The sequence below is a fragment of the Manis pentadactyla genome, chromosome 1 (assembly GCF_030020395.1).
Source record: "Manis pentadactyla isolate mManPen7 chromosome 1, mManPen7.hap1, whole genome shotgun sequence".
Classification (NCBI taxonomy): domain Eukaryota; kingdom Metazoa; phylum Chordata; class Mammalia; order Pholidota; family Manidae; genus Manis; species Manis pentadactyla.
The window spans coordinates 44363825-44383236 of NC_080019.1; the positions used below are offsets into that span (position 1 = coordinate 44363825).

General features: G+C 42.2%; 1 protein-coding gene across 1 annotated transcript in view; it reads left to right on the forward strand.

The window, feature by feature from the left end:
- Positions 1-19412, forward strand: part of ANO10 (anoctamin 10) — a 272762-nt gene that overhangs the window by 212432 nt on the left and 40918 nt on the right. Inside the window, exon 12 of the mRNA XM_036897218.2 lies at positions 138-254. Coding sequence (XP_036753113.2) covers positions 138-254 — 117 coding nt within the window. The remainder of the gene's footprint in view (positions 1-137; positions 255-19412) is intronic.

The following is a 19412-nucleotide window of genomic DNA, read 5'->3' on the forward strand; positions in this document are numbered from 1 at the left end:
ATACATCACAGGCCAGTAATTAGAAATTACCCAAGACTGATGAGAAGAATTGCAAATTGCTTAAGTGCTAATTTGTTTCCTTGCACTTATGGTCTAATGTGTCATCTCAACACATATTCTTTTTTTTTCATTTTCAGCATGCACTCCTGGCTTTAAAGTTTATACTTGCCTTTGCCATACCTGATAAACCACGACATATCCAGATGAAACTAGCCAGATTGGAATTTGAGTCTTTGGAGGCACTCAAGCAGCAGGTAAGGGCAACTGTGTTAAAAATAAATGTATTTCTTTAGCAAATGCCAGGAGACATTATTCAGAGGACTCACAGCACTTCCTCCATCCTTGAAGTTACCAGTTTAAATAAATACAGAAAACTCCATTTTAGGATGGCATAACAAAATCCTAACAATGTTATCAACAAATAGGTTTACAGAACTAAACTAAACTAAACAAAAGTATTCAAACAATGTTAAAGAATGGAGTGGGGGGATTGCGCTCCCTGACTTCAAGCTCTGCTACAAAGCCACAGTAGTCAAACCAATTTAGGACTGTGCAGGAACAGACCTATATATCAATGGAACAGAATAGAGAGCCCAGATATAAACCCACTCATATATGGTCAATTAATAGATAAAGGAGCCATGGACATACAATGGAGAAATAACAGCCTCTTCAACAACTCGTATTGGTAAAACTGGACAGCTACATGCAAGAGAATGAAACTGGATTATTGTCTAACCCCATACACAAAAGTAAACTGGAAATGGATCAAAGACCTGAATGTAAGTCATGAAACCATAAAAATTTTAGAAGAAAACATAGGCAAGAATCTCTTGAATATAAGCATGAGCAATTTTTTCCTGGACACATCTCCTTGGGCAAGGGAAACAAAATAAAATATGAGTAAGTGGGATTACATCAAACTGAAAAGCTTCTGTATACCAAAGGACACCATCAGCAGAACAAAAAGGCATCCTACAGTATGGGAGAATGTATTCATAAACAACTCATCTGATAAGGGATTAACATCCAAAATAGATACAGAATTCATGCTCCTCAACATCCAAAAACCAAATAACCTGATCAAAATGTGGATGGAGGATCTGAACAGACACTTTTCCAAAGAAGAAATACAAATGGCCAACAGGCACATGAGAAGATGCTCCATATTGCTAATTATCAGGGAAATGCAAATTAAAACCACAGTAAGATACCACCTCAAACCAGTTAGGATGGCCACCATCCAAAAGACAAACAACAACAGATGCTGGCAAGGATGCAGAGACAGGGGAACCTTTCTACACTGTTAGTAGGAATGTAAATTAGTTCAACCATTGTGGAAAGCAATATGGAGGTTCCTCAAAAAACTAAAAATAGGAATACCATTTGACCCGGGAATTCCACTCCTAGGAATTTACCCAAAGAAAACAAGATCTGTGATTCAAAAAGACATATGCACCCCTATGTTTATTGCCACACTATTTACAATAACCAAGATAAGGAAGCAACCTAAGTGTCCATCAGTAGATAAATGAATAAAGAAGATGTGGCACATGTACACAATGGAATATTATTTAGCCATAAAAAGAAAATAAATCCTGCCATTTGCAACAACATAGATGGAGCTAGAGGGTATTACGCTCAGTGAAATAAGCTAGGGGAGAAAGACAAATGCCGTGTGATTTCACTTATTTGTGGAATATAAAAACAAAGCAAAACAGAAGGAATAAAGCAGCATTAGGCTCATAGACACTGAGAAGTGACTAGTGATAAGCAAGGGGGAGGGGGGAACTGTTGAACCACTGCGATAGACATTTGATGATGATGATGATGATAATAAGAACAATAAAAAGAATGGAGCTAGCATCCCGCAAAAGAACAAGACACAAAAATTTCCAAGAATCACTCTGGAGCAGCTCCCCACAGTTACAAAGTCTTCTGTCTGCAGAAACATTAAGAGAGGAAACATGACTAAATAGAGTCCTGAACAATACCTTGCAGAGAGTAAGAGAGAACAATAAAGTGTGGGCAAAAGCAGTAAAACATGCCATGGAAGTACAGACTTCTTCACAGTGACTTCCACATTCTACAAGAGACCAAAAAAAGAGAGAGAGAAGGAGAGGGTGAGGGCGAGGGCAAGAGAACTAAAAACCGTGTTGGAGTTCTTCATTGCAGGTGAGTGAGAGTAGGGAGACAAGATTCCTAGGCGCTCCAGTGACTCATAGGAATTTAACAATGGGAAAATCAATAAAGCAGCATCATCTGAGGGGACAAGCCCTGGATCCAGGACTTCTCCAGCCCTCAAAGTCCTTTAGGCCTCCAAACCACTTTTACAGAAATATTTCTCTTGCAGTTGGGGGGTTGGAAGGAAGAAAATTGTGAGGAGGACCCATCCAAGCTGACACTCTGGTAGAAGCAGGGGCTTCTGTCATATATCAGATGGGGAACCTCACACTGGAGTAGACTGCACCCCTGCTTAGGTGGGTGATCCCAGAATAAGACTCCTGCTACGTGTGTGGAGAACACGGAGAACCTCGGGTCCACCAGCCAGATTTGTGCTCATGCTTGACATGGTAGGTGAAAAGACTAACTTACCTTGTTTTCTAGGTGTGGACCAAGTTCAGTTTTGGCATGCGGGCTAGCCAGTGTGTTCTTATCTTGAAACCCAGCATCATGCTCAGTAATGGAACCCCAGAAGCGTCCCCAGCAATGTCAGGAAACCTGTTATGACCACTGGTGTTTCGTACTGTTCTGGAGAAGCTAACTAGTGCAGTCATGCAAGAGGGTGGAGTTCAAGAAACCTGGAAGGGGTGAATTTATCATTACTTGAAGATTATAAGATTATATATCTAAAAACCACAAGATATTATTAGAAACAATAGGATATTTTGGCAAGGAAGCAGGTTACAGAATTTATCTAAAATAATTTATTTCATAAGAAATAATAACCAGTTTGAAAATATTACCAAAAATTTTCCAATTACAGAAGAAGCCAAAATATAAAACCTTTAGGTAGTACTTATGAAAGCAATATGGGTAATCTATATGAAGAATTTTTTTAAATTCTACTGGGATGAAAAGATTCAATCTTGTGAAAAGGTAATGCCAACTCAAATATGTAGAAATAAATATTTGAGAATAGAAAAGAAACTTCCGGAAAAGAAGAAAATAAGGTCTGTAGCTTTGCCAGCCATTAAAATGTATTAATATATTCTGAATAATAAAAGAGTTATAGTAATTAGGTCCAGTTTGAATTAGGGAAGAAATAGATCAGTAGAATAGAGCAGAGAGTATATAAATGGACCCACATAAAACTGGGACTTTATGGTAGAAGTGACATTTTTATGTCAGTGGAAATGAAGGATTGTTACATGGTTTGATAGCAAAGTTATTTGGGGGAATTATTACACATTGTTTTACCTCATTCTTTACATACTTCTTGCTGCTCCCCTCTACAAAATTCAGATGCTTAAGAGATTAAATATAAAAAACTTAAACCATAAAAGATCCATAAAAAAAGCCTGAGTACATCTTTCAGTGGGAAACGCCTTCTTAATCAGGACACAAACCCCAAAATTATAAAGGAAAATATTAATAAAGTAAATGCATCAGAATTTGAAACTTCTATACAACAGAAAAAGCTCAAACGATAAATTGGACAAACCAGAGAAATACATGCAACATATGAAAAGTGGTTAATATCTTTAATTTGAGATTTTCTTGATAAATCCATTTTTAAAAGTTGTCCAGTAATCAAAGCATAGCATATAAAGAGATGCTCAGTCTCACTCAAAATTAAAGAAATGTAAATTCAAGCAACAGTGAAATACCACATTTTACCCATTCTATTGGCAGCATTGGTTGATAGCCTGCCTCACTGAGTGTGGGGAAGTGGACACTCTTATATACTCTTGACAGAAGTGTAAATTGGTTCAGCCTTTCTAGAATGCAGTTGAATCAAAATTTAAATTATCCTCCAGCCAAAATGACTCTTGCAAGAGTAATGGTTGTATCTGCAAAGTGTATCAACATATAGTCATTGAAACATTTTTATTAGCAAAAACCTAAAGATAGCTAAATGCCTCAGTAGGGGACTGGTTAAATAAATTATGGTATGATATGGTCCCATATGACAAAATGCTATGAACCTGCTTTTTAAAAAGGTCTGTCTGTGCTTCCATGTGTGTGTGTGTGTGTGTGTGTGTGTTTATTCACTACTTTAATAAGTAGAAAAAAGCAAGATACAGAACAATATGATAACCTGTGGGTCAAATTTTAAAGAAAAGGAGGGAAGGGAAGAGAAACGGATGAATGCTGATGCCTGCCTTTGTTTTCTTCGGAAGGCTCCCGGGAGACCCCGAAGAGTGGTTACCTGTGAGAAGGGTTACGATTATCTCTTGTCATGTACAGTTTGAATTTTCTGGCCATGTGCATGTACTACTTTCTTAAGATCAACAGGAATTCTCCGGGAGGGAGATTATTTGCCATTTGGTATCATTGAAGACACATGTAAATAAGAAATAAAGTCCTCCCTGATGGTCATGGTTTGAATCATGCCGTTTTCAGACTCACATGGGCACATCCTCCACAGATTCTTCCTCTTTACAAACATTCATATGTTTTGTTTCATGTAGAAAAAAAATTTTAAACATCAGGTAAAATTTCTGAAGTAAAAATTTTTTTCACATAATACATATTTTACACTTAAGTTTGAGGTCATGAATCAAGTGTGGAAACCAAGATGCAGTTGGAGGCAAAATGGGATTTGTTTGTGAATTCCTCTGTAGACTTCTGGTAAGATCAGAGTGAGAATAGCACTAGAGGGCAGACCTGGAGGCTCTTCGTCTGGCACCCCATTCATAGTTTAACGTGTTTGCTCAGCTGTCTTCTAAAGGAGAGGCTCAGACCAGGGGGTTGAAGGGCAGAGACATAGGATGAACCAGGAGGCATGAGTAGAGCATAATTCCTCCAGACATCAATGTACTTAGACTTTGCAAGGAGCGAACGGGCACAGTTATAAAGGCCTGATGTTCAGATCCTCACTTACACATGCTCTCTTTCCCAAAACGTAATTGCCCGAGGATGCCTAGGTGTGCTGCTGGGTCCTCCTGCAGCCGTGCCATCTCTCCATTCACAGTTGTCCTCCCACTTGGCAGAAGGAAGGCACACCTCTCACATTTTGAACCTTATATGTGCCTCGTCTTCAGTTCATAACCTCCCAGGCCACAGAGAACATTTCAGACTGAAAATGCCAGGAGCTAAGCTGCATTCGGCACACGCACCCTGATCGCCCGCCCACCAAAGTCAAACCCATCTCCTGAAGAGATGCAGTTCCAAAATGTCCAGAAATTTATGTTCAGTAATTGTTTATCAAAATGTGTATTATATTTATATAATTTTTTGTTATTTGTGGACCAATAATAATTGTAGCCACCATGTTCAGTCCAGAACATTTTTAAAACTTATAGTGAGACAGTCACAAGAAATGTTTTAAACTTTGAAATTTCCATTTTTGAGCATATTATTGAAGTAAAGTATGAGAGTGATTGGTAGGTTAAGGCAATAAAATATTTTTATTAGGATACAATTATTTGGGACAAGTGGAAAGAAAATGTGGTTTCAAAGAGGGGAAAAAAAGGAAAAACATTAAATTATTACTAGTGATTAAGAGCATATTCTTATATTTTTTTAATGGGTGATCATAGATATCTCATACTATGATATTTATTAGAATCTCTTGGGTAGTTAAAAAAGTGACCTAATAGTTGAAGTGTCAATATTTACACTATGTTAGAAAATACATTTTTTGCTATTGAATTTATGATCAAAACTTGAGATGTTAACTTAAAATTATGTGGGAGGGCACACAGCATCCAAAAATTTTAGGGATTTTGTAAGCAAAAAAATTTTTAATTGTACATATAGTCTTCAGAAGAGTTTTGGTAAATCAGGTTTCTCCACTGATTACATTTCTGGTAAGATGTTACAGATTTGGCAGGCAACTTCCTGGCATGTACCCCCTAACTCCAGGTCAAGGTGAGATTTTCTTTCCTGTTAGTGAAGCTTTCCACTCACCAGGATTTCACATCATGTATTTGTCTAAAAAGCAAAGGATCTTTACTGATACTGGACATTAACACGTCTCATTTTGCTAACTATCTTTACCTGAGGGTCCTACTACAGAGCTGTTATATTTGTTTTTGGCAGACTCCCAGGCCATAGGCTTTACTCCGGATATGGCTAAATGACCTCTCAAATGATCTCAGCGCCTCGATTCCTATATTTTAGATATGCCCTATCTGACAGTGAAGCAAAGCCCTAATTCAAGGCAAAATTTATTTAACTCACATCATTGAGAAAGGAAACACTAACCAAAATTCTATCTCACTTACTTGAAAAAGAAGAAAAAATCTAAAAGATTTTAAGGCTCTTTGGGCTTTTTTTTCCCCCTGTAGACATAGGTGCAATTATCCGATTAACATCATCCTCTATAAACATGTGATTGTTGATGCTGATTTTGCTATTAAGGTTCCAGAGGGACAGAGATATCCAACAGGTTTTGACTCAGTATATTTATCAGATACCTTCAAAAATATGTTATTAGCTTACACTAAAGGTGACTTTAAATTTGTGCGTGTGCAGCTCAAATGGCTTCAGTGCATCAAGTGGGTGGGAGGCGGCGACGAGCGCTGCAGTCAGGGATTCGAGGGCCTTGACCAAACCAGGTAGAAGTATTCCTCTCTCCACTACTGTTCTGTTAAAATTACAATCTAAGAATAAAAGGTGCCGGGTTGAAGCTGGGCAGGAGACCCTGCGGCAACTGCCCCTCATTCTCTCTTGCTGGAGTGAGGCTTTGTTGCATGGTCAGCACTGCTGCGCAGGCCCCCCACGTTTATGCTGCCCTCAGTCAGGACAAAGCTTTTCATCACATCTCCTGTTTGGGCTCACTGTCCAGAAGTCTCGAAGAATCCAGAAGGCCCTAGATATGAAAGGTCACCCACTTCGTGCTTTCCAAAAACTCAAATTAAATGGTGTGTTTTCAGGTTACCTGCTGAACTATTGACATTTCTAAGATGCAGAAATTTTCCTTTTTCCCTTTAATCTGACATTGAACTATCTGCTTTGTAAATAAGTGGAACCTCGAGTAACTGGGCTCTTCTCATGTATCAAAGGCAGAGAGGGCTTCTGTTGCGACCTCTGGTCGGTTGGTGGCCTCACATCAAAAACGGAGCTATTGAAACATATTTATGACTAAAGCTCATTAATGCCTAGCCTGTCACCAGGGCCAGAAATTACAGTAAGTTTATCAGTAGAAATTGTTACTTAAGAATAGTTATGTTTATGTTTGAATTGCTACTTTTCAATGCAGTTCCCATTTTGTGAAAAAAACATGATTGAGAAATTTAAACCATCGGACAGTTCTTAAATTGGGCTGTGCATCTTGAAGAACTTTTTAAAAACTGCATGTGCCTAGGCCCACAGCCTGCAGATTCTGTTTCCCTAGATCCAAGGTGGGGCCCAGGCACCTGCATTTAAAAACTTTTCCTGTTGCTCCTTACCTCACCCCTAACTCCCAGCCCCCAGCGAAGATAGATCCCAAGCGTGTCAGGTGAGTGCCAAGAATTAAGTAAGTTCTGGGCCAAGATTTGCCTCGGTGAATGAGTCAGGTGGCTTGTGCACCTCAGTGTTCTGTTTTAGGAAATGAAGGGCGGGGCTTCAGGGTCTGTGGGAAGGCCCAGAGGGCTCCGTTGTTAGTCAGTACTTCAAGTGGCTGTAAGGCGGGAGCCCTGCAGCCCGTCTGGAGAAGCCCCTGCGGGCCCTGGCTGCCCCGTCAGCCTGTGGTGGTGAGGTGGGCACGCTGGGACACCAAGGAGAGGGAAGGCGCTGGAAGCAGTTCTTCTCCATGTCAGGCAGGAGGCTCTGTAGCATTTCTAAATATACAGGCAAATTAAATCTACTTGAAGGTGAGAGGCAGACTGGGGAAGGTAAAACTGTTTGCTCTGCAAAGGGCATTTTCAAATGGCTGAGCTTCAGTTGGTTGAGACCTTTATAATTCTAGACAGTAAATATCATCCTCTGTGATGCCCTTTGATTTCTTTTCGAATTGATTTATTTAACTCTCAGTAATTTTAAGGTCTAATTAAAAATAGAAAGGAGTCGTTCTGTGTTCTGGAGCACGAGGACGCAGCATCCTCAGCACAGTCACCACTCCCCCCGCCTCTGGGTGACTGGCTCCCCCCAGGAGCTGGGTGCCCACACAAGCCAGAGGGCAGGGCCCAAATGGAGACTTTGAGAGAGATGACAGCCTCAAAATCAGTTAAAAGAACAAGAAAAACCCTGTAAGAGGACACCACATGCTGATTATAGCCCTCAAGGGCCTCAGGTCAGGTGTGGGACCCCGGACAGGGCAGGCCAGCCCAGCCCAGCCCGCTAGCCTGCATTAAGTGATGTCTTTGTTTTCTAGGGTTAAGTGTATTTAAATCAGTTCCAGCATTTCAAAGAGCCTCTGAACTTTCCTTTGCCTGCATTTTTCCTCTCAAGTTATGGTAGTTACAGGAGCATTTTTAATGTAAAGTGCAAAGTTTCACAGCATACAGTGAGGGCACTGAAGTATTTGTTGAGTATGTAGTCACATGTTATCCACCAACGTGTAGTTCAGAATAATGTTGAATCCAGATAAAGAATTGGCATCTTAAGAAAAGCCAGGGACAGCCAATACTGGAGCCTCAGCCCTTGGGGAGGGGATGGTCCTTTTCCCAGGGCCCTAGTAACTCGTGCTAGTAAGCTAGAGGTCAAGGTAAGCCAGAATTTAGTGTTTGAGATTTGGGGTGTCCCCTCCAAGCTGGCCCCTCTCTTCCTCCTGTGTCAGGAAGTTTGTCTCACAGCGCTGTGCCACTTCAGGGTGGATGACGACCTTCCTGTGCCATAGTCTCCCTGAAATTTAAATGAGATCCGGAAAACAGTGCCTACCACAGCAGGTCCAAGTGAGGCTGGAGCGACAGTGTAAGCAGGGTGCTGGGAGGAGCTATGGGGAAAATGGGTGGTGCTAGAGGGGGAGGGCCACCTCATGCTTGGTGCCATGCAGCACTGGGTGAACCAGGAAGGAGTTCTGGGATAAGTGGAGCCTAAAACCAGACGAGATGGCGAGTATCAGCTCCAGCTTTGCAGCAGCCCTGCCTGGTCTCATGACCTGAGGAAGCACAGCTAGGCAGTAATAATAACAGCCAGTAGCAAGAGCTGGCATGTGGGGGCAGGCACGTGAGCAGGCACTTACTGAGCCTTCCACGTGTGCCCTACTCCTCAGACCATTCTTAGGGTAGGGTCTGTTACCCATGTACACGCGATTTCTCTCCAACTCGTAAATGATCGCTTTCTCCAAGGTAACTAGTGCTCTGACAGTATCGGCTCTGGCGTGTCTCCTCAGCTCCCTCTCCCGCCACTCCTTCCTCTTCCTTTTGGGTCTGGCAGGATTGGCTGTTCATGGATTTCCATGCACACCTGCTACTTCGTACCTCTACGCACCCGTGCACCACCCCCTCTGCCGTCAGCTTCACAAACCCCATCTCCCCAGGGGAGCCTTCCCTCTACTGGGTAACATGGCCTGGTGCCATTTCTGTGCACCTGTCCCACTGCCCTTGGCCAGGTGGTGCCTTATGCCTGTGTCCCCTCATCCAGCATGAGGCCTCATGCCCAGTAGACTCTGAATAAATCTCCATTTAATCAAACTGAGTTTGTTGACTCATATATAGTTCAGAAGCTAATACCTTAAGTAAATGACAAATGATGTCCTTGGACAGAAAGTAATCTTAAAATAGGTACTCTGGCAAAAATGGAAACAGTTGGGTCATATGCCTTTCTGGGATCTCTAGGGAAGAGAGCACATTGTGAGGAATTACATGTAAAGCACTTTGTAAGGACCCCATACCTAGCCTTGTTAAAGCTCAAATCAATTTTTTTTTTAAAGACTGCCTATGGTTGACATCAGTCAGTAATGGGTGGCTCCCAAAAGACCATAGCATAGCCTCAAATCAAACCAGATAGAATTCTAAAGTAGTTTGTACTTTTCACAATTTCAGAGTCTAGAACAACCTTAGCACTGATGTGTAGATATTTTTTTCTTCCATGCATTTTCTGTTCTTACTAGAGAAAAAAATGCTTTAAATTGCATGGAGGCAACAAGATATTAAAATAAGACACTTCACTGAAGCTCCAGAAACCATCCAATCATTTTTGTCTTTCCTTGTAAAAATCTGTATAAATTGCTACTTATGTCATTCCCCTGGTTTTCAAAGCAAAATTTTTAATTTGTAATCTGAATTACTCCCCCAGATGTAAGAAACATGGCCAAATCATAACCAGATTTATTTTTACTTGTAGAAATTACTGAATAGGCCATGAAACAGAGTAAAAGCATTTTCCTAGTCCCCATATGAATAGATCAGAAACAGTGTAGGCAGAAGGGCCTGGAGCATGGATCATTCCATACAGAAGGAAGGGCCTTGGGGCCCCTGTGTCAGAGAAGTGATGCCCCGCCCTTTGGGCTGTGTCACATATGTCATAAAAGTTGTCTGTATTTAGGAAGAAAAAAATTCACCCTATAATAAATTATTTGAGAGGTTTCAGAATGCTTACAGCTATATATTTAAAAAGAAAAAAGGTATATTCTGGTAAGATATTGAGTTGTAAGAGTTCCAATCTCAGGTTCTGTACTATAATAATAATTACATTGCCTCAAGGGCCAACAGGTGAGAGTGTAAATCTTCCTTTTCCAGCCTGGGCTGGTATGTATGCATCTATTTACCTTTTCTTTAAACCTTTTTTTTAAAAGGTTCTAGGATATTAAAGTCTATATTGTTGGCATCAAAGTCAAAGATACCTGTCTGTGACCACCAGACTAGAAGCTTCTTAATGACAGCATAACTCCAGACAAAATTGATATTTGTTGAATGAATGACTTAGTAATTAAATGAACATCACTAGAGTCAAAGCCCCCTGACTTTGTGCCTCTTTCTATTACTAAATTCTAGTCCTTTGACTTTGAAATTAGCCTGTGTTTATTTGGGATTCTGGAAACTAAAATTGAGTACCACTGAGTTTTTTTTTTAGCTTCTGTTTTTAATTAGACATAAGTTGCTAAAGTAGAAAATAAACTTTTATTTAATATAATAAGCAGTGTTCTTTCTCACTGATTATCAGTGCTACAGAACCTCAGTGATATGATTGAATATTATAGCATACAATGAATATAAACCTAAGAGAATGAGCAGAAAATTTATTGATTGAAATTTAGGCTTTAAATCCCCAAGAACAACACATTTAATGATTTGCCCCATATCCTAAGAAAATTAATATTTGGATTTTAAAACTTTTGAAATACTACCTAATTAAAGGACATCACTCACTTTACATTGGTAATGGCTTAAAGAATATAAGTAGTAAATTATACTGAATTCATACCTTAGTCAAAATTAAAATACGGATATTAAAATTCAATGACAAATATTGAGTATTTTCTGTAATCAAAGCACAAAAACACAAATTATCAGAAATTCCCTGCATCATATGATTGTCAAATGTTAGAGTTGAAAACATCTTGATCCTGCTCCAAATCCTGACTTTATAGACTAAGGAAAGGGTCACTAGCTTGTTGTCAGTGCCCACGATAGCCCCAGTGATCCCTGCTGCCTAGTGTTACACGCATGTGGACTCCTGTCCCACCCGGTATGTGGGTTGGTCTGTGTAAGCAATGAAACACAGCAGAAATGTTAGTATGTCTCCTCTGAGGCTAGGCCATGTAAAAAAATAGCAAAGCGTGTTGTGCCTTCTGCCTTCTCCTTTGTTCACCTTCTCCTGGGAGAGCTGCCTGCTGTGCTGGAGGGCTTGTCCTTGTCGGAGGAGGCCGTTGAGAGCGAGAGCGGGCCTGGGAGCTGGGCCTGGCGGCCGAGGCTCCTCCCTACTCCCTTTACATTCTGCTCCTCATTTCCACCAGCTCCCAGGAGCCATTCCAAGGACACAGCCTTGAGAGAGTAAGGTGGTGTTGAGACCATCTGGACTGTGTATATGTAACAGCCCAGTTAAAGCCTCCATACACAAACTTTTAAGATTCTGGTGCTTGGGTGTGGAGATAAACTCATCTTGTGGCCACCCAAGACAAGCCTCATATGGAAGTTCCCTTGCTTGTTAAAACTGCCACCTACCAATCTGGAGCGGTCTGCCTCTTCAGTCTCTCCTTGCCCTTTTGTACTGGGGCTAGTTTCAGATTTTACTAGGGAAACTCCTGAGGTTTTGAACCAACACTCAGAGCAGCCAGTGGAGGGGCTACATGACTAGGAACATGACCTACTGCCGTCAGCCGTGTTAGTGAACCATCTTAGAAGCAGATTCTCTTGTCCAAGGGTTGGTAAACATTTTCTGTAAAGAGATAATAGATATTGTAGGCATGTGGGCCATGCAGTCTCTAATGAAACTACTGAGTTCTGCTGTTGTCTTGCAAAAGCAGCCAAGGACAATATGTAAATGAAAGAGAAAGGTTGTGTTCCAATTAAACTTTATTTACAAAAACCGGCAGTGGGCCAGCTTTGGCCTGTGGACTGTAATTTATCCCCTCCTAGTAGCTTCAGCCAAGTCACAGGTGACTGCAGTTCTGCCTGCATCCTGACTGCAGCTTCTTGGGAGACCCTGGGCCAAAGCCACTCGGGTGCTTGCAAATCCCTGACCCACAGAAAGTGTGAGATAGTAAATGCTTGTTGTTTCAAACCACTGAATTTTGGGGTAATTGTTACACAATAATAGATTAACAAATGCACCAATACTCAGGAAAGGGGGCTAAGTGACAGATGAACCAAGTTTACCTATAAGTTGATAATTGTTGAAGCTAGCTAACAGGTAGATATATGGAGTTTCATTATATTATTCCCTCTACTTTTATGTAATAAGAAGTTAAAAAAAAAAAGAAACTGTTAAGTGAATTTTCTAAAGTTAGACCATCAATAAATCACAAAGCCCATGCTGTATACCAGGTCTCTGCCTCTTCTCCTGTGTTCTTCTGGCTATCTCTGCCTGCATAAATGGCAGCCAATAAATGTGTAGCTATTTGCCTGTTTTTCCCTCAATTCTTTACTGCCTTAGTATCTCCAACTTATCATCCAAGATAGTTCTTTGGACTTTGATACCATTGCTGTGGTTGAACCATTCTGGATGCCATTATACTTGTTTGCACTTCTTTATACTGTAGACTGGAAAACCACGCATCACTGAAAGACAGCCGTTCAGAGCTCTGCAGGGCCTCGTCCCAGTGCGGCCTGGAGTATGATGCTCTTCACGTTCTTACTGAGCATTGCTGTCGGCAGAGCACTGGCAAGTCTACCATCTTAATTAATCTTTGCACAACCTATGGTAGGCCTGGCATCTTTTCAATGTTGTATTTTCCTACCCAAAACATGTGGTTAGGAGGAAATGAATTTTTCCCTCATATATGTTTCTGAGTCTTTTTTTTTTCTTTATTGGTAGCTGTCCTTTTAGATAGAGTCTGTAAGACCATTATTATCTGCCAAGCAACTATGTTATCAGGGCTATACCTTTAAATTCTTGTTTTCCCCTGCAAACCAATTTGGAAAAAATCTCTTACAGTTGACCCTTGAACAACATGAGTTTGAACTGCACAGGTCCACTGACGATGTGGATTTTTTCAATAAATATGACGGAAAATGTTTTGAAGATTTGCAACAATTAAAAAAAAACATTTTCTGTAGCTTACCTTTTTGTAAGAATACAGTAATATAACATAAAACATACAAAATATGTGTTAAACAACCGTTTATGCTGTCAGTAAGGCTTCTCGTCAAGAGTAGGCTTCTGGTCAAGAGTAGGCTATTAGTAGTTAGGTTTGGGGGATCAGAATTTACATACGGATTTTCTCTGCAGGGTTCTGTGCCCATAACCCCTGCATTGTTCAGGGGTCAACTGTAGTAGTTATTTGTAATGTAAATGGATCTCAGGATTGTTTCTGGTTCTTCAAGTTGCTTAAAGCAGTGTTTGTACGGGTAAATTTGCAGTCTCTTTTGTTTGAATTGTCTTGAAAAAAAATGACAGGCATATTTTTAATTTGAATGTCTGGTTTTGGTCACAGGCACAAAAGAAAATGAACTGCCAAATGTCTGAGAAACACAGCTCCCTCCCCCTCTGCTTATGCATGTGATATTGTTTTGATTAGAGACAGAGTAAATTCAGGTTGCTTTTTTTTACTTGGTCTAATAGGTTCACTTTTTTTTTTTTTTTTTACTTATTAAAAATCTTTAATCATTTACTTTTTTCTCAGAATTGAAACCCAAAGAACACATTAGAAACATAGGTGCATTTCTGTCTCATCCAGTCTTACCAAGCACAACCTCACTGGTGCAGCAGCTGAGAGGAGATCCTTAGCATATCAGAAACAGAGGGCAGTGGTTCCTAACACCTACCTTTTAAGTAAATGAATTAGCTTCCCATTAAGTCATTCCCAGTTCCCTCTCAAAGGCTTGGTATTTGTGAGTCACACCTTAGTTCCTTAAAAACCTGTGGCAGGTCAGCACCCAGCCCCTGACATTTCACCCAACTTGAGGAATGAAAGGGAGAAAACTGGCCTTCTGTACAGCAGGTTTCACGCAGTCAGGCCGTCTGACTCCGTGTGCCTTGCCAGGGCTGGCTCAGGGGTTCCTCAGTGGGCGTTTGCTGAACAAATGGCCCTTAGTTCACTGAGGGTCCACTCAGAGAATGAGAGCCTTTCACTAGTTTCAAGTTCTTCAGCAACATACATTGGTGTTTCCCTGTGTCAAAATAAATATGTTTCTTTTTTCTTGATAGAATACACATACGACTCTATACATACATACATACACCTTTACTCATGTTTCCTGAAGCTCAAGTGCACACGGTAGCTCCTGCAAGACTGCTCCCTGACTGGGGCTGTTCACCATGATTGAGGTGTGCTCCCTTACTGATCAAACCAGAGTACACTGACAAGCTGAAGGATGATGGTGGATGGGGAGGGAAGGCCAAAAGCTTTTTTAAAAAGAGAAAAGACAGATTTCTTTGAAAAAACATGTTGCCTGAAGGTGACACTGAAAAACTCCCCTGTGTAGGGATCATTTTTCCCAAAATAGGCATGTACCTGAATTCTGGTTTCCTTCTTATATTTCATTTGACACAGTAATCCTGAGGGCAAACATGGAGAAATGCCTTAATATGTTAATAATATACTCAGCAAAGCAGATCCTATGAATTTGTTTTATAGAATTATTTATGATCAAACCCAAAATATAGCCTCATACTAAAGAATAATTTTAGAATGAAACATCTATGCCCATATTTCCCCCAAACTCTGGAATAAATATATTTAAAAAGTAGATGGGCAGGAAATGACATCAGTTCTAATTTTCCTAGTTTTATAATATTAAAATATCCACATCTACCCTTAGATGTTAGCTAGGCACACCCAAGTTAGGGCTGACCAAAAATCATTCCAATGTCAGGTTTACTTTTTTTAACATATGTTGTAGAAAACCATTTCCAAAAACATCAATCTGGGATATTTAAACTTTATTCAGGATATCTGTGCCTAGATCATTTCTGTGAAAATGATGTGTGATTAAACAATTACAGTCGAAGAAACTTGCTAAGGAGTTGTCATTTTTATTCACTGTCTGTACCAAAACATTGGCCTTAAATGAAGCATTTTGGTTCTTGGAGAACATGAGATTTGCCAGGAGCCAGGCAACCGTTGTGAATGCCTTCGGTGCTTTGGAGTCAAGTGTCTATGTCTTGGGAATCCCAGCTTCACCGTTACTAAGGAAGCCTGAGCGAGTTACCAAGTCTTTCTGGGCCTCAGTTTCTTCCTCTATAAAATGGACATAATGACAAGACCGACCTCACAGTTGAGCAAGTAAGAGTCAGGCCGGCAACTCGTAATCTGTGGCTTATCCACTATAGAGCAGATGGGTATAGATTGAGTGTAATGCAGAACTTCTTGACCATCAGGAGAGAAAGTACTCCTTTTTAATATTTCATTCCTGGAGATCTTGTGGAAGAGAAGTCACTACCTACTTTGGATATTTACCTGCTTCCTGGCAGTGAACAGTCTCAGATCACTCCCAGCCCTGTGATTCCTTAAGATTAGTTACTATACAGCTGTATTTTAAGCAAACAGGTCATTTTGGCATTGTTGGGAAGTATGTGTATTTTCCTCAGTCCTTGTCCCCACCGCGACAAAGAATTGAAGGGCAGAGACACAGTAGTGAAGCAGAGTAAAAAAAAGTTTTATTTAAAGTTACTTAAAGAGAGGAAAAGTGCAGCAAGGCAACCAAAGCAAGGTGAGGTGCCCTGAAGGGTTGGAGAGAGAAAGTTTAAGATTAAAAGGTTACACACTTAGTGCGGGTGACCTCAGAGAGAGGAGCGCCAAGAAAGGCTGGGGGTGCCCCCTTTTAAGGATTCCTTAGGAATGTGACTAAGGGCTGGGGGTGCAGATTATTAAGTGGTCTTTGAATACTCAGAATTAACAACACAAGGAACTTCCTGCTCTGATTTCTTCCTGGGATACCGGCATCTGGGCCTGGGAGCAGATCAAACAGGCTGCCCGCCCAGCCCCCCAAGGTGGGCTGAGCTACCGCCTGTTTGCTAAAGAGTAAATTAAGAATCTTACATTTTTAACTTCTTGGGTATTAAAATACAATCTTTAAGGTGGAGTCCTTCCTGCCTTTCACTATGTTGTTTACGGCTGGGCCTGCATGCTAAATTAGTTGCCTAGGTTACAAACTACTTAATTAGGGCCGGAAGGAGAAAAAAACAGCATATAGGTGAAGGTAAAGAAAGTAAGCTGGGCCTGCATGATTAACACAATAAAGACACGGGCTGTGCTGAGGTACTCTCCTTCATCTGGGGAGTATTCAAACATTCCAGGCCAAGTTGCTCCTGGTTTTTTGGACTCTAATTGATTACTTTTGGGTCTTTTTACTGGGCGTTCTGGCCTTTTTCTCTTCCCATCCCGCTCATACCTATTTTCTAACAGCATGCTGATCAACTAATTCAGATTTCAGATGAATTTCTGGAAATGAAGAGTGGTGTCAGGTCAGTGGACAGCAGCCTCCCCAAACGTTCCAGCGGGGCTCCTACATAGTTCTTGGGCCCAGGGGTGAAACTGTGACATCCCCAGAGTATCTCTCCTGGCTTTAGTACATTTGCATATCCTCAGGGGTGGAGAGAAGTTCATCTCCATGTCAATGGGTAATTACCTGGGCGTGTCTGAACCTGAGAGGTTAAGGGGAGGGGCCTGCTTGCTTGCTGGCTTCTTCCAGAGCAGAGGAGAAAGACGGCCCTGGGCTGCAGTTTGTGAGAAATGAGCAGGTTTTAAACTTCTCCCTTTGACTGACTTCGGTTTTCACAGATATTTTGCCGCGGGATTTCCTCTCCCCGGACTTACGTTCCGGCGGCAGTCGGCAGGGTGCCTCTGAACCCAAAATCTGTCATAATTTGGGAGGGCCGCCCCTGTGGATGGTGCTGAGGCCCCAGTGGATGCAGCGGCAGAGGGTGGTGCTCCATCTGTTATTATCCCCCCAGCTGTGGGGCTTCCTAGTGGGGAATTGGTCTAGGGTAAAGTACCTCCTAGAGGGGTGGGCCTTCCCCAGAATGGGGGGGGAGAGTGGAAACACCGGAAGCTGCGGAATTAGCCTCCCTAGAGTTGGAAGACTGCTTGGAGACCTTAGAGGGCCGTGTAGCGGCTGGCATTGTAGGGTCTCTTTTCATTGAGATAGTGGAAAATGTTATACCGGAGAAAGAGGATTATCGAGAGGGTTAACGAGGGGAGAGGGACTCAGGCAGGAGAGACACACACTTCAGCATCGCTTGGAGGAGCTGGGCAATAACCTATGGGATGCTGTTAAAGAAAGACAGTTACTGAAAAGGCAGGTCACGCTCCTAGAAGATTACTTAGCAGCGGCGAGGGGGGAGGTGGCAGGAGAAGCCACATTCCAGGAGGCCCCTGGGGAGAGGGGGAGAGCAGTGCCTTCAGCCCCGGAAACGGTGGAGGAGGAGCTGAGGGGGTGGAGGAGGAGGAGGCAGGGCCATGGGCTGATCTGCTGCTGAGGCCACTGCCTGAAGTACCATAGTCTTCTGTTTTGAAGGCCTGCCCAGCTGTAATTAAGAAAATAAAAATGAAACAACCGTGGGCCCCTCAGGGGGAGGAGCAGCCCCCTCCCCAAGTTGGGGAGCACTCCATGCTCTGCCCCTATGCCCAGGATAAGCTGGTGGACATGAGCGTCCCGAATAGGCAGAGGCCATCGGAATTTCTGCCTACATGGCTTTTAATACTCTGGGATATGGGGGGGACATAACATTGTTGTGTCGGGTACTGAGATGAGTAGAATGTAGAATGGCTTCCCTGATGACTAACCCTTCCCTCTGGCAGCAGTTTCAAAATGCCCATCCCGCCTCAGGGGCTCAGACACAACTGGAATGGCTGACAGCTGCCATCAGGATAGTTTGGCCTAATCAGGGTGATCTGCCACATTTTCCCAGTAGTTGGAAAATGTACACAGAGCTCCAACAGATACTGTGGGAATTTGGTATGAAAAACATCTATAATATGGCCCCCCAGGGCCCTGATGAGGAGGTGTTCACTGTAGGAATGAGAAACTTGGTGCTACACACAGCTCCCACATCTCTCTTTGGGTCCCTAGTGAACACTCTTGCCACCCACCTAGGGCAGCCCATAAGGGAGGCTACTCGTACTTTAGCAGATCTGGGGGAGGTTGAAACAATAAGGGCACAGAGGGAAGCACGGGCCACGACTGAGAAGAGAGGTGCAAAGGGCCCCGTGAAGGTCTCCAGGACACAGATGTGGTTGATTTTATAAAGGCCGGGGTAGTGAAAGTAAAACTCAGTGGGCAGCCCAGTAGAATCTTGTTAGAACTGTGGCACCAATTAAAGCCAGAGCAGCAGTTCCAGCCGCTGAGGTCTAGGACACGGAAACCAGAGTCAAGGCCTCATGCCCGGCCTGTGTCCCTGCAGAGCTTCATGAGAGACAGTACTCAGGATTCACCCGAGACCTCACCCCATGGGAGGACGATTGGGCATCGCGGTTCGACTGAGGTGGGGGTCAACATCCCCACCTTGGGGAACATGGTGGGGACCAGAGGCCACATGTAGAATTAGCAATTCATTGGTCCCCTGTGAATGTACGTGTCCTGGTGCTGATGGACATAGGAGATGAGTGTTCTCTGATTCATGGCAACCCTGAGCGTTTTCCTGGGACCCCTGCTGTGATAGATGGCCATGGAGGTAAGGCAATTAGAGTGAAGAAAGCCCAAATCCCATTGGGGATAGCGCATTTACCCCCAAAGGAGTATACCGGGTACATTTCTCCCATCCCTGAACATATTTTG